Source organism: Ochotona curzoniae, unplaced genomic scaffold (assembly GCF_017591425.1).
Source record: "Ochotona curzoniae isolate NIBS_2020 unplaced genomic scaffold, NIBS_Ocur_1.0 scaffold_4505, whole genome shotgun sequence".
NCBI lineage: Eukaryota > Metazoa > Chordata > Mammalia > Lagomorpha > Ochotonidae > Ochotona > Ochotona curzoniae.
In genome coordinates this window covers 15,734,722-15,747,590 of record NW_024467118.1, presented here as the reverse complement: position 1 = coordinate 15,747,590, position 12,869 = coordinate 15,734,722, and the positions used below count along the sequence as shown (strand labels likewise).

Genomic DNA, 12,869 nt, shown 5'->3' with positions numbered 1-12,869 from the left:
AAACATTTTACTGTTACTCTCCCTCCTAACCTGCACTGGGGAGACAAAGGCTGTCTCACGCATATTTGTACCCACTAACCTGACATAGAACGATTCAGTATTTTTGTAAACTACACAACTGAATCAGCAAGCAGGAATTAGTTATAATTTCACTTTGGAGTTTAACAAATTTCAGTTTTAAGGATTTTCCATTTGATATGGATGAATCTTCATAGCACTGTGATTAGGTTTAAGTGTTATTCTATTATAGTGTCATATGACTTACCAAGCCCTTAACAAGTTCAATGCTTAAAACAGATCAGGATCAAGAGATAAACCATACAAGTCAGAATCATATCACTGTGTCACATGAACAGAGGGATGGTAGTGACAACTATCTCTAATAACTGCAGAAGAGAAAGATTAACAGTCTGCTAGGGCATGAAGTTAGAATGTCTGTAAAATTAATAATGGGTTTTGGTTCTTCTTTAGCTAAGAATGCATTCCCATCAGCTTAAGGTCCCTACAGACAACAGAAGACATACTGATCCCACTCATACACACAGTAAATCTTTTCTTAAATTATCTTTTCCTGCTTCTTTACCTACTAAACTCTTTAGAGACCTAACTCAAGCAGAAGTATCTTTGTGGGAAGAAGGCTTCCCACCATTTCCAGAAAGAAAATCTGCAATTACCCCTTCTGTACAGCCACTGCACTTTCTCTATAAAGTCTAAACTTCTACTATCATGACTTGTAATATTTTAAAAATGACTCTTTAAAAACGAATCTAAGTTACAGTAGTAATGGTTACTGGATATAGCCTACCTTTCCAAGTACCATTTACCACATGTAGTATATAAGTTCCCTAGGGCTGCCATAAATGAATACCATAAGCAGGTTTTAACAATAGAAATTTATTGTCATATCACTGGAAGCTAAAAATCCCCAAACAAGTGCTAGCAGGGCGTGTTTTCCTTGGAGGGTCTGAGGCAGCTCCCTGTTTCAGCTTGTGGTGTCACTGACGCTCTTCCGTGTTCCTTTGCCTGTAGATGTGTCACTTCAGTACCTGCCTCTGCTGTCATCTGACATGCTTCCTGTGGGCACTTCTCCTTCTCCTCCTGTGAAGGCTGCCACTCATATGAAATTTAGGATTCTCCCTTTTCCAATAAGACCTCATCTTACTTAAACCGCAAAGATCCAATTTCCAAATAAGGCCACATTCACACGTACGTACAGGACTTGAATCTAACTCTAGAGAGGCGCAATTCAACCCACATCATGTGTCTTACTTGATCTGCATCCCTGTCTTACAGGTGAGGAAACAAAGTCTCAAAGACAAGTTACTTGCTCAAGGTCACTCAGCCAGTATGAGGCAGAGCCAGAATTTCAACCCAGGTTCCTCCACTTCAGTGTCATCACCTAATAACTGCACGATACTGCTTCTATATGTAACAAATATTTTAAGAAGTCAAGTAAGCTAAAAGCTAAATGACTTTGATAATGACAGTAAAATAGCAGTTGTGTATTCTTCCCTAACACACACATACACACACAAGCATGATCGGCCCAATACCAAGGACAATCATTTTAGCTTTTTGCTTCTGATTTTCAACATTTTTATTTCCAACTGACAAGTGTATGTTGGTATTGCTAATGTATTAGTTTATGGCATTATCCATTGATTTTATGTCAGTTGAAGATTTTGGTTCTTGTATATTCTTAATCTTAACCTCCATCATCCATACATTATCACATATAATTATATACAACGTCTTGATTAAAGCCAAATTAAACTATACATCATTATGACTTGATAAGTATTATTAACTGCTACGTCATGTTATATTTATAAATATGCTTCATTTACTTTTTCTAAAAATGAAGATTCATTTATTTGTTTGAAAGATAGAATTAGGGGGACACAGAGACGGAGATCTTCCATCCACTGGTTCACCCTCTAATGGCCGTAATAGCTGAAGCTAGGCTGGTAGGAGGCCAGCAGCTAGGAGCCAGGAATTTCTTCTGGCTCTTCCATGACTTGGGACACACTCTGGTGCTCTCCCAGGTGCAATAGAAGGGAGCTGTACAGGAAGTGGAGCAGCTGGAACTCCAACTGGTGTCCATATGTGTCTCTAGACAACAGTGCTGGTCTCCGCACACTGTATTTCTTACTCATTTTTCCATACTGTTCATAGTCATACCATGTTTTCACTTATGTAAATTTCTCTAATGATTTCCATCTATCTTTTACAAACTCTGAAGACTGTTTTCAATTAATTTTTCATGCAGATTATCTATCTTTTTTAATGTTTTTCTTACAAGTATCCCTTCTTTCCATAGGATACAACTTCTTGGACTGATTTTCTAAGTAAAACAAAAATATCTCCTTCCCTATTTTTCTTTTCTTTGGCTTTTTGCTTTATCTTCTAATAAAGATGTTTCTCAGCTATGGTTTCAACTCTTACAATGATTTTTTTTTAATGCCAAAATATTTGGATTTGGAGCTACAGGATAACCAATTGATGACTATAGTACCTCTCATTCCAATTCCTGTCTTCTAGTTGCATTTAGGGTTCGGCCCTAACTTGTGGTTAAGTCACTTTTCAACCTCTGTATGAATCCATGAAACCTCACAGTTATAACTTGCTAATTACTTTCAACAAATATGGCATTTGCATTTTTGTGCTCCTTCTTGTTTTGGGACGATTAATAACAGAGGGTTTGGTAATATCCTAACTAGACCATAAGGAAATCTCCACATTTCTCACTTTAAAAGTAAAGTCCCCCACCAAAGTGCTACTGACAGGAAGAGTAGAAAGGCTAATTCATTTTTATCTTCCTTGTCTCTCTCAGCACCTTGACATGTTTTGAGTTCTCTAAAGGTTGGCTGAAATAAATAAAATTCACTCTCTTCACTCTCTTACAAATAATTTCATTAAACTCACAATTTGTTTCAATCAGTTTTATAGTCATACATCAGGCATTTGAACTGCAGGAAGTTTTAAAAATCTATGACATTTATTAAAACTAGGAATAAGTAGAGGCTTATTCAATGTAAGCTCATTTTAGTCCCACACTAAGCAACTTGCTTTTTATATATTTATATATTCAATAAAAAAGAAATATTCTTATTCATTTCTTTAGTGAGTAGAATAAGCTAGTGCTTTTGATTCATGCTGTACTAAAATATGTTTCTAATGGTTGTTTTCCAACATATGCTAATCCATTTTTAATGTTTATACTTACCAATTCAGGGATGTCTTTAACTTTCAGAGGAACTTGGATTAAACCCAAATGAGTCCTGAAACTAAGAGGATCACCATTTTCATAATTTGGGTTGCGAAGGTTAATTAATACCTTTAAAAATAAAGTCAGCAAAATTAGTTTCTTTATAGGATGTTTAAATGTAACAAATTGGTAGTGACACTCCTGGACTACCACCACAAAATTAAGACTACGTGAAATTATGCTTGCTCTTTATCCCCTTCCATCTTGCCCTCTCTTTTTCAGTACTTCTGCTTTTTAAGTAAATAAATATTTATAAAACGTTAGAAAAAAAACATTAAAATCACTACTTACAACATTTTCCCAGGAGGGTTGACAGAAAAAAATCTTTAATTATAGTATCTGTCAGGGAAATTCTCAGAATCAACTCTAAAGTTTTTAAGAACAACAGTTTTTAAACCATGAAACTCAAATGGGCATTTGTCACAGTAGTTCATAAGCCATTGTTTGACACACCTGCTTCCCATATTGCCTAGGTTGGAGTCTTGGCTCTTGGCTCTTGGTTCGGGATTCCTGTTTCCTGCTAATGCATATTCCAGAAGGTAGGATGAATGATGGGTCAAGTGGCTGGATCCCTGGTACCTTTCTGGGAGACCCAGCAGTAAATATAAAATCTCTTCCTCTCTCTGAATCAATCTCTGTCTCTCCCTGCCTTTCAAAGAATGTTTGAAATTTAGAATAACTAAAATAAACAAAAGAGAATTCAGCAAAGATTTTACTAAGATGTTGGAGTAACACTGCAGTATATAACCTCTAAACTAAATCCACAAGGACAAAAGAAAAAATTTAGGAGAAGACCTAACAAAAAGACCATGTATATAGTTTTCAAATATAAACTAATAAACATTCTTAGATATGCACAAATATATATTTTAACCTAGGAATCTAATTTCTGTAAGTATGAATACAGAATATATGACTCTGAGAAAATAATTAAATCTTTGCAAAGTTTTAAACTGGTCAAACTGGTATCAGACAACAGGCTCAAAAAAAAAGAGATAAACATAAATGTGAAACATTCATAAATATTTATTGAACAACTATGTACTAAGCACTGCTCTATCTGCTGGTGACAGAGCAGTTAGGGACACGATTAACTTACAAGTGGTTGTTATCTCTTCTCGGAATACCTAGAAGCCTGGTAGTGATCCTTGCCCACAATAGAAGAAATGTACTATCTAGTCATTTATAATTCAATTCAATGTTCAAAACTTCCCCGAAGGTATTTCTTAACACTGTTAACACTGTTCACTGAAAATGTTTGCAGCTAATTTAACCAGTCAGTACAGGAAAGACTACTCTTAAAAACTCAGGCCTTATCTCCTTAGACTAAGCAATCTCACACAGCCCTGGCTGGTTCATAACCCAAGAAGCTTGAGAATGAACCATCAGAGCTCCGCGGGGAAGTGGCTCTATGCATTTGCTCCTGCTGAAAGAGAGCCTTTTGTGGGTGTACCCTGTGACACCTTGTGGGTATTGTCAATCATCTGTCCCTGTGTAATGCAGCAGCAAAGAAGACAGAGGGAAAAGTTCCGGCCACTGGGAAGCTTCTTGGAATCAGAGGAAGGCAGGCAAAAACAGAGCTGGAAAGAAGTACAGGGCACTCCTGGCAGGGGAGTCGGGGAAGACCTGGCTGAGAAGGCAACAGTTAGGCCGACCCCTGCGGAGTCAGGGAGTGTGCGGGGAGGCAACCGGGGCAGACTCTGTCTGCAAAGGAGTAAACAAACCAACAGGAAAATCTGTAGATGAACTCAGAGAAGGAAAGAGGTATCTGATTAAATGGCTGTTTAGGCTCACTGTCATGACTTGGTTTTGAATTTTTTGTTCATTTAAGTTTAAATTATACATATTTGTGAGTTACAGGGTAATTTCAATATATGCATACAATGTATAGTAATCAAATCAGATAGTTAATATTTCCATCCCCATAAGTATTTTTTAGAATGTTTGATTAACATGTAATAATTGTAAATATTTATAAAATTCAGTGAGACATTTCAATATATTTATGTAATCTGTACTGATCAGATTAAGGTCATTAATGTTTCTATCTCCTTACCATTACCATTATTTGGAGAGAAACTTCAAGGTCCTCTATTGTAGTTATTGATAAAACAGTCTATCATGAAGTATGGTCTTCTCGCTGTAGGATACCAGAAGTTTACTCCTACCATTAATAGTCTTTGGGTATCCATTACTCAACTTCCCATCTTCCCCTTGTCTGCTAACCCTTCCCAGTGTCTACTAACCACTATTTTACATTCAAGTTTTAAAGCTTCCACATGAGAGAGAATAGATAGTATTTGTCTTTCTATGTCTGACTTGCGTAGCATGACCTTGGCTTTTAATAAGCCACTAGGTACAAGAAGAACAGCTTCTTTTGAATTGTGCTTCATGCCTCACCCAGGAAGCTGTGACAATGGACAGAGGTTAGGTAGGAAGAGCAGAAGGAGAAAGATCAATTAGGAATGACTACATTGTCCAAACAAGAGAGGATGGTCACCTAGAGAAGCAGTGGTTGGATTCTAGGTACATTTTGGAAGGTAATTCAAAATTATCTTCATGAGAAAGAGGGGAATCAATGCTAAGTGAACTGAAATCATTGCTGAGTTCCAACTGCCTCCTGAAGAGTTCCACCTGAATGTCTGAAATGCCTCTCAGACTTCACTGAGCTCACCATCTTCATGCATGGACACGTTCTTCCTACTGTGGCTTCTATCTCAAAGGCTAATCACCTTTGTCCAACTACCAGATGCAGGCACTTGAAGGCCATCCTTATCGTTTCTTTTTTCTGGTAGTCCCCATACCAAAACAGTTTCTAAGTCCTCTATAATGTCGCCTTCAAATCTGTCAAGCTCTTTCCCTTTCCAAAGCTGTCTCCTTGGTTCAGATCATCATGATGTCTAGTAACAACTACTAGAACAGGGGAAAAAATAGAAATCGAAGCTACTTACTGAACCCCTGTAAACACCAGGGAGCAGGTTTCTTATTTATGTTTACTGTTTTTAAAATTAAAATTTCATAATTTTATTTCTGTCTCTAGTTTTTCTATACCCCAATGTATTTTCAAGAGAAACTTCTAGATAGAGTCAATGCACTGCTTTGATCACACTGTGTCTTTTGAAAAGATAAATTTATTGATTTATGTAGAAAGCCAGAGCTCTAGACAAAAAGAGAAAATCCTCAGGCTATTAGTTCGCTCCCCAGGTGGCCACAGTGGCCAGGGGTGTGCCAAGTAAAATCTGGAGCCTAGAAATTGAACTGAGTGTCCCACACAGGTGGCAGGGGCCCAAGCACTTATGCCATCTTCTATTACTTTTCTCAAGCCATTAGCAGAGTGCTGGATCGAAGTGGAACAGTTGGTATATGAACTGGTGCCCATATGGGATGCTGGCTTTACCTGCTATGCCACAACACCAGCCCCCATTGATTCGGGGTTTTGTCTGTGGTGATTCTTTTGCACAAGACAGTCTTACCTCACCATTTCCCTCCAATTATTCCCTCAATAACGTATGTGTGTGTGCATGTGTGTACATGTGTGTGTCCATGTGTATAGGAACCTACCTCAAGGAAATCCTTAGGTGCATAAACAGGTCTGAAAAGGCTCAAATCTAGAATAAGACAGATTCAAACAAACTTTCAGTTATATAGAGGTTTTATTAACACTACATGTTAATGATTCTTTCATATGTTACTATACAGATATCCAAACATTTGCTGGGTATTGGTTATTTGACATATAATCTGTTAAATTCTGGGAACATCAGTGAAAAGACTCTCTTTTCTCTTTCCAGTAACAGCCTAGATGATGTATTCCAGAAGAAATTAAGTCTCTTATTCATAAATGACAACTAGCTATTTACAATTGAATTTGCTAAAGAATGTAAATGTGATGGAAAGCTTTTACCTGAGAATTCTCATAGTACTCAGAATACAGAGAACATATTCTCAGTAGACTCATCTAGTTGCACTAAATTGTGCTCTCACTTAAACTCTAATAGCACATCACTTCTTCGACCATGGCACTTAGTTTTTTTGGGTGGTGACCTACTCTTATTTTTTAAGCAGTAGGAAAGAAGAGGAGTCATGTACCGGTCCTTCTATACATTAATCAACACCTATTTATCACAGTAAATAAAATATAGCTATTGTTAATTATACATTTATAAAACTGACTTGATTTTAAATATTGAAATATACCAAAATAAATTATTTAAGGTCACAAAACTCGTTTTTTAGCATTTACCCTATTTTAACATACCAAGGTAACTGAGTATGTAAAACAATTATCTTAGTTCAGAGTCTCAGAAACCTACTGAATAAATTTGATTTGTTTTTATACGAATGTTTTAAGATGCTCTTTAAAATGGATACACGATTTAAATATTCTCAAAATACTGGAAAACACAGAGGAAAGTTAGGAATTCTTACACTATAAAGTAGAAAGAACTTTAACAAAACTGAATTTAGGCAATTAGTAGGGAAAGCTGCTATCCTTCCAAAAGAAGTGCTAATTATATTTGTTTTGATCTGTAGCTAAGACAGCAATTCTTTTTCCCAATACTACATTTTGAAAGCAGATTCTTCATATACCTGGTTCATCGGTTCCCATTTCATTCCACTTATTGAGAAGCTCTTTCTGTTCTGCGACAGGCCTCTAGAAAAGGTAATTTTAAAACTGGTTTCACTTTTTCCAGCTAAACAATTCAGCTGAAACCCAAAATCAATAGCTTATTTAAAAGTGTAAGCAAATTACCCTAACATAAGAAAAATAATTTCACAAAACCCAGAGAACTTTTGGGGAAGAGTTACACTTAAATTATTAGTTAACTGTTATATCTTGTCTCAAAAGCTCCATTTAGAATAGGGTACTACCGAATTCAAGAAGGTAATTGATCTGTGCTGGTCAGTAAATTCCACAAAGAAATACTATTCCTCAGCCACACACTGCATGTGTTACTGCATCCAGCAGCCCAGAAGGACTGACCACGAGAGTGACTGAGAGTCAGTACCACCATCTTCCTACATGAATGGCAGCATACTGCACAGTACTGCCATCCTTTCCTTACACCAATCCTCTGGGGAACTCAGTGACCTGTCCTTGGAATGCTACTTAAATTATATCCACTATGTCATGTCCAAGGTGGAATAAGCAACAAGGAGGAAAGATTAAATGAAAGGAAACCTATTTCCTACTTGTGAGCAGTTGTAAACACACAGAACATACATATGGTTTTACTCTCCTTTTCCAACTTCCCTCCTCAAATCCCAGACCAACAGATAATTTATGGAAAAATGGGTCTAAACACAATTACAGTTTTACAGAGAAATGACAAACCATTCAAACCATTATTTCTGTTGCCTTTATTAACACTAAGAAATGGCATCATACTGTCTTTTACAGGATCACCGTATTCCTGAATTTCATATTTCTTATGACTCACATGTTGAATTAGCCAATAAAGAAAGGCAAGTGAAATCTTTAAGGGTATGAATACTTGTTATAGCCAAATAACTAAGTAAACTGTACCATGTATTCTATATTTTTATATAATCTCAAAGGTATGGTTTTATCACAATAATTATGACAGCATATACAGCAAATACACCTTTTACAAATTTTGTTCTTAAAGCCAGTTGATACACTAGTAAAAAAAAAACAAAATCATCAATGAACCTACCTATTATAGAACTGGATCACCCTTTCTAGTTCTTGATTGTCAATAAAATACAGGAAAATATTCAAATTACCTTTCGTGCCAATGGGATACTCAGTTCAGTACACATGCTATTTAAACTCTTCAGAATTCTTTTTTCCCAACTTCCCTGAAACACAAATAAAAATCTATTACTGTTTCTACTTATTAATGCTGAAAGTAATAGAAAAAAAAAAAGTTACATGTGATGAGACATGGCAGTGACTGGTTATCCTGATTCATCAGTTCACTCCATAGAGAGACACTGCCTCATGTGTGCCAGAGGCTGCCCTTGGTGCTGGAGAAACACAACGCCTTAGTCCTCACAGAACAAAGCTTCTCGGTGAGGATGGGAAGAAGAGACAAAACAAAACAACCCAAGTCATCTGGTGGAAGCATTTTGCATTTCTAGGTACAATGGGTACATACTACTATTGTAATTATTCCAAACATGACACTCTACCACTAACACTTCAGGAAGCATATTATTACAATAAGGGTTTCCACAACATCATATCACCTAAGAAAATGAATGACACTTTATATCATTGAATATTTAGTTCAAGTTCAAAGTTTTCCAATATTCCCAAAATGAAGTTTCCTAGTTACTTTTAGAAACATAGGATCCATAAAGAGGAAAAGGAATGTCATTATTGTCTTAGAATTTTATACAAATCACACTGAGTCTGTTAAAATGAATTAAAATTCAAATTTAAAAAATCAGCATTGAGGCCAGTGCAGTAGCCTTGTGGGTGAAATCTGTACCTTGCATGTGCTAGAATCTCACATGGGCACCCAGCACATGGGTATCCCAGCCGCTCCACTTCCCATCCAGCTCCCTGATTGTGTGGCCTGGGAAAGCAGCAAAGCACGGCCCAAAGCCTTGGGACCCTGCATCCATGCGGGACACCCAGAAAAGGCTCGTGGCTCCTGGTTTTGAATCAGCTCAGCTCCGTCCATTGAGGCCACTTGGAAAGTGACCAGCAGACAGAAAATCTTCTTCTCTAGGTGTCCCCTTTTCTCCTTAAAACTACCTTTCCAATAAAATTAAGTATTTCTGAAAACAAAAAAAAAAAAGCAGAATCCATTCAAAATTCAGGCAGTACACTTTTGGTGTATCTTTTTAAAGATAGTGACTTTAAAATAATTTACTTTAGTGCTATTTGAAAGGTAGATTTACAGAGAGAAGGAGAGAGATATATCTTCCATCTGCTGGTTCACTCTCCAAATGGCCACAACAGCCAGAGGTGGGCCAATCCAAAGCAGGACCCAGGAACTTCTGGGTCTCTCACATGGCTGCATGAGCTCAAGGACGTGGGCCACCCTCCACTGCTTTCTCCAGCCTTAAGCAAGGAGCTGATTCAGAAATGGGGCAGCCAGGACACAAACTGGAGCCCATAGAAAACACCAGCACCTTTCAAGAGCAGCTTAGCCTAATACCCCAGGGCCACAGTCCAATAATTATTTTTTTATAGAGTCTAAGCCAATTATCCTCAAGGATATGTCACAACTGGATTTGACTTTTGTTGCTGATTTTCGACAGTTTTAATCACCTTTTTCTCTATCACCTCTATGTCTTGCAAGCGAAAGATTCTAAATAATTTTAATAGAAAACACATTTTAATATATTATTCTTTTCAATGCCAAGCTAAAATGCCAAAAAATCTTGCCTTTATTCCGAAATATGCCTACAAGTCACTTCTGGCTCACTGAAACTGAGATAAAATAATGCCAAAGTTGAAAAACTCAAACCTAATGAGGAGAAAAGGGAGAATCATGCAGTACATTACTCAGCAAGGCCACTTAACAAACCTAGAAATAGGAAAGTAAAATAACAATAACAATAGCTCCCTTATGTGACTGTCACAACAAATAAGGATGCTAATACATGTCAACAGCTTCAAATAGTGACACCATCACCATCATTTGCTATTGATATCTTTCTACCTTGGCTATTACTCATAGCTTCGTCTTAAACACTCTTTAAATGCATTACTTTCTTTATGGGAAATGCATTTGCCATGCTCTACTCCCACCCCTCAACATTCTTAATAAAGTAGCAAATGTTAGAAATGAAACAAAGACAGAATTGGAAGGTACACATCATGGGAAAGTTCTGGAACAACCTACATAGAAGGCAGATAATGAATAAAGGTTAACAAACATTAATAGCAGGCAGTAGAAAGAATCCACTAAAAAGTTAAATAAAGGATTTTCAACTAGACTAATGCTTCACACAGAAATTACACGGTTTTACTCCCAACACACTGCATAGTTAGGAGAAAGAAAAATTAGACAGTGGTGGTGGCCTTTGGCTGAGGGCTAGCATGACAGATTCTGAAGTGCAAAACAGATTATGATGGATGGCAGAAGTGAGATCAGAGCCAGACAGCTTTCAATCAAAGGAAAGAGAACAGTCTAAGAGGACAGGACAGATAGCTGAAGAACTGGTGTCTCCAGGAAAAGGAGTGTGCGTCCGGAAGACAGGCAGACACTACCCAGGAGCAGGTACTTGGTAGGACTGTGGCAGAACAATCAGTTCAACAGATACTGCGAGTGTTCTGCTAGCCAAGAATACGCTCGATACTGAAAATAAAAAGCATTAGTCGGTGCTCTTAAAGAATGAATAATTTAGTACAAATTTATATTCAAGAGAACATAGTAAATATTTTAGGATTTGCAGGCCTAAGGTCTCCATTGCAACTTTCTAGCTCTGTCGTCGTACTGCAGAAGCAGTCATTTAGACAGCATTAAATAAATGAACATGACCTTTCCCAATAAAACATATTTTATTAATTCTTGTAGGTTGAGTACACTCAAGATATTATTCTTATTTTGGTGTTTTAATCAGTTAAAAATATTTTGGAATGTGTTTTAATCCTAGCTTTCCATCCTTACGAAAACACGTGGCAGGCTCTATCCAGCCCACAAGCAGTCCTTTGCTAATCCATGATCTAGTGGGTAAGCCCAAAGAGTGGCTTATACTTACACATAATAAAACATTGCTCCTTCATATGTATTCTCAACAGCTATCTGGGGACTTCAAAAATGGACATACTCTTTAGCTCTCCGTCTCTTTTCAAAATGATAATATGTTTTATTATATCTAATATGCTAAAACTGATATTTTACTAAACATTTTGTAAAATTTTCAAACTTTATAAAAATATGTATGCTCAATCTTGTTAGTTCTGCTTTCTTGACTTCAAATCCTTACAACAAAATACAACACAATTCTTTCATGACACATGTATCATTTAGCTGCAGCTTAAGTACCTTAATCCAGTAGTCTGGAATCCAAAGCATGCTAAACCTAAAAATATACTAATATAATGCTCAGGAAATTGACAGTTTTGGAGCATTTTGAATTTGATTTTTTTGGATTAGGGGTGTTCAATTGGTAAAGTCTATAAAAGTATTCCTAAATCCAGAAATTTATCAAACCTGAAACATTTCTGACCCTAAGCATAATGGAAAGGGATGCTCAATTTGTGTTATGTCTTTAAAGTAATTTTATAAATAGCTAAACTTTTAAATATGTAAAAAGTATCAGTTAGAGGTAGAAATACATTATATACTGTATCAGCTATCTTCATAGCTTTTTTTGTTTATATGGTCTTATTTCATCATTTAATTTTGACAGCTTCTGAAAATGTAAAATAAGTGTTGAAAAATCAAAATGGATCTAACATCCACAGCTGTGGAAAACAGTAATTCAAAACACGAAAAGTTTTCAAGTGCAGTAGCCTCATGATGCTCATTCATTGCTGAAGCTGAGTGATGGCTTCATAGGAGAGTCCTGTATTAGTATATTCAATGTTTTCATAACAAAGGGGCCTTAGAACTCATTTCTGAGCTCAAAGCTATAGAATGACTGTTGAGGGAGACTGTGATGCCCATTAAATATC

At 36.6% G+C, this 12,869-nt stretch overlaps 1 protein-coding gene across 2 annotated transcripts in view; it reads right to left on the bottom strand.

Moving 5' to 3' along the window:
• The window catches only part of TBC1D19 (TBC1 domain family member 19), a 107,065-nt gene that overhangs the window by 63,673 nt on the left and 30,523 nt on the right, over nt 1–12,869 (bottom strand). For both annotated transcript variants that reach the window (XM_040965834.1, XM_040965835.1), the window contains 4 exons: nt 9,017–9,091; nt 7,859–7,922; nt 6,830–6,876; nt 3,227–3,337 (listed from right to left, as the gene is read on the bottom strand). In XM_040965834.1, the coding sequence (XP_040821768.1) occupies nt 3,227–3,337; nt 6,830–6,876; nt 7,859–7,922; nt 9,017–9,091 (297 nt within the window). The remainder of the gene's footprint in view (nt 1–3,226; nt 3,338–6,829; nt 6,877–7,858; nt 7,923–9,016; nt 9,092–12,869) is intronic.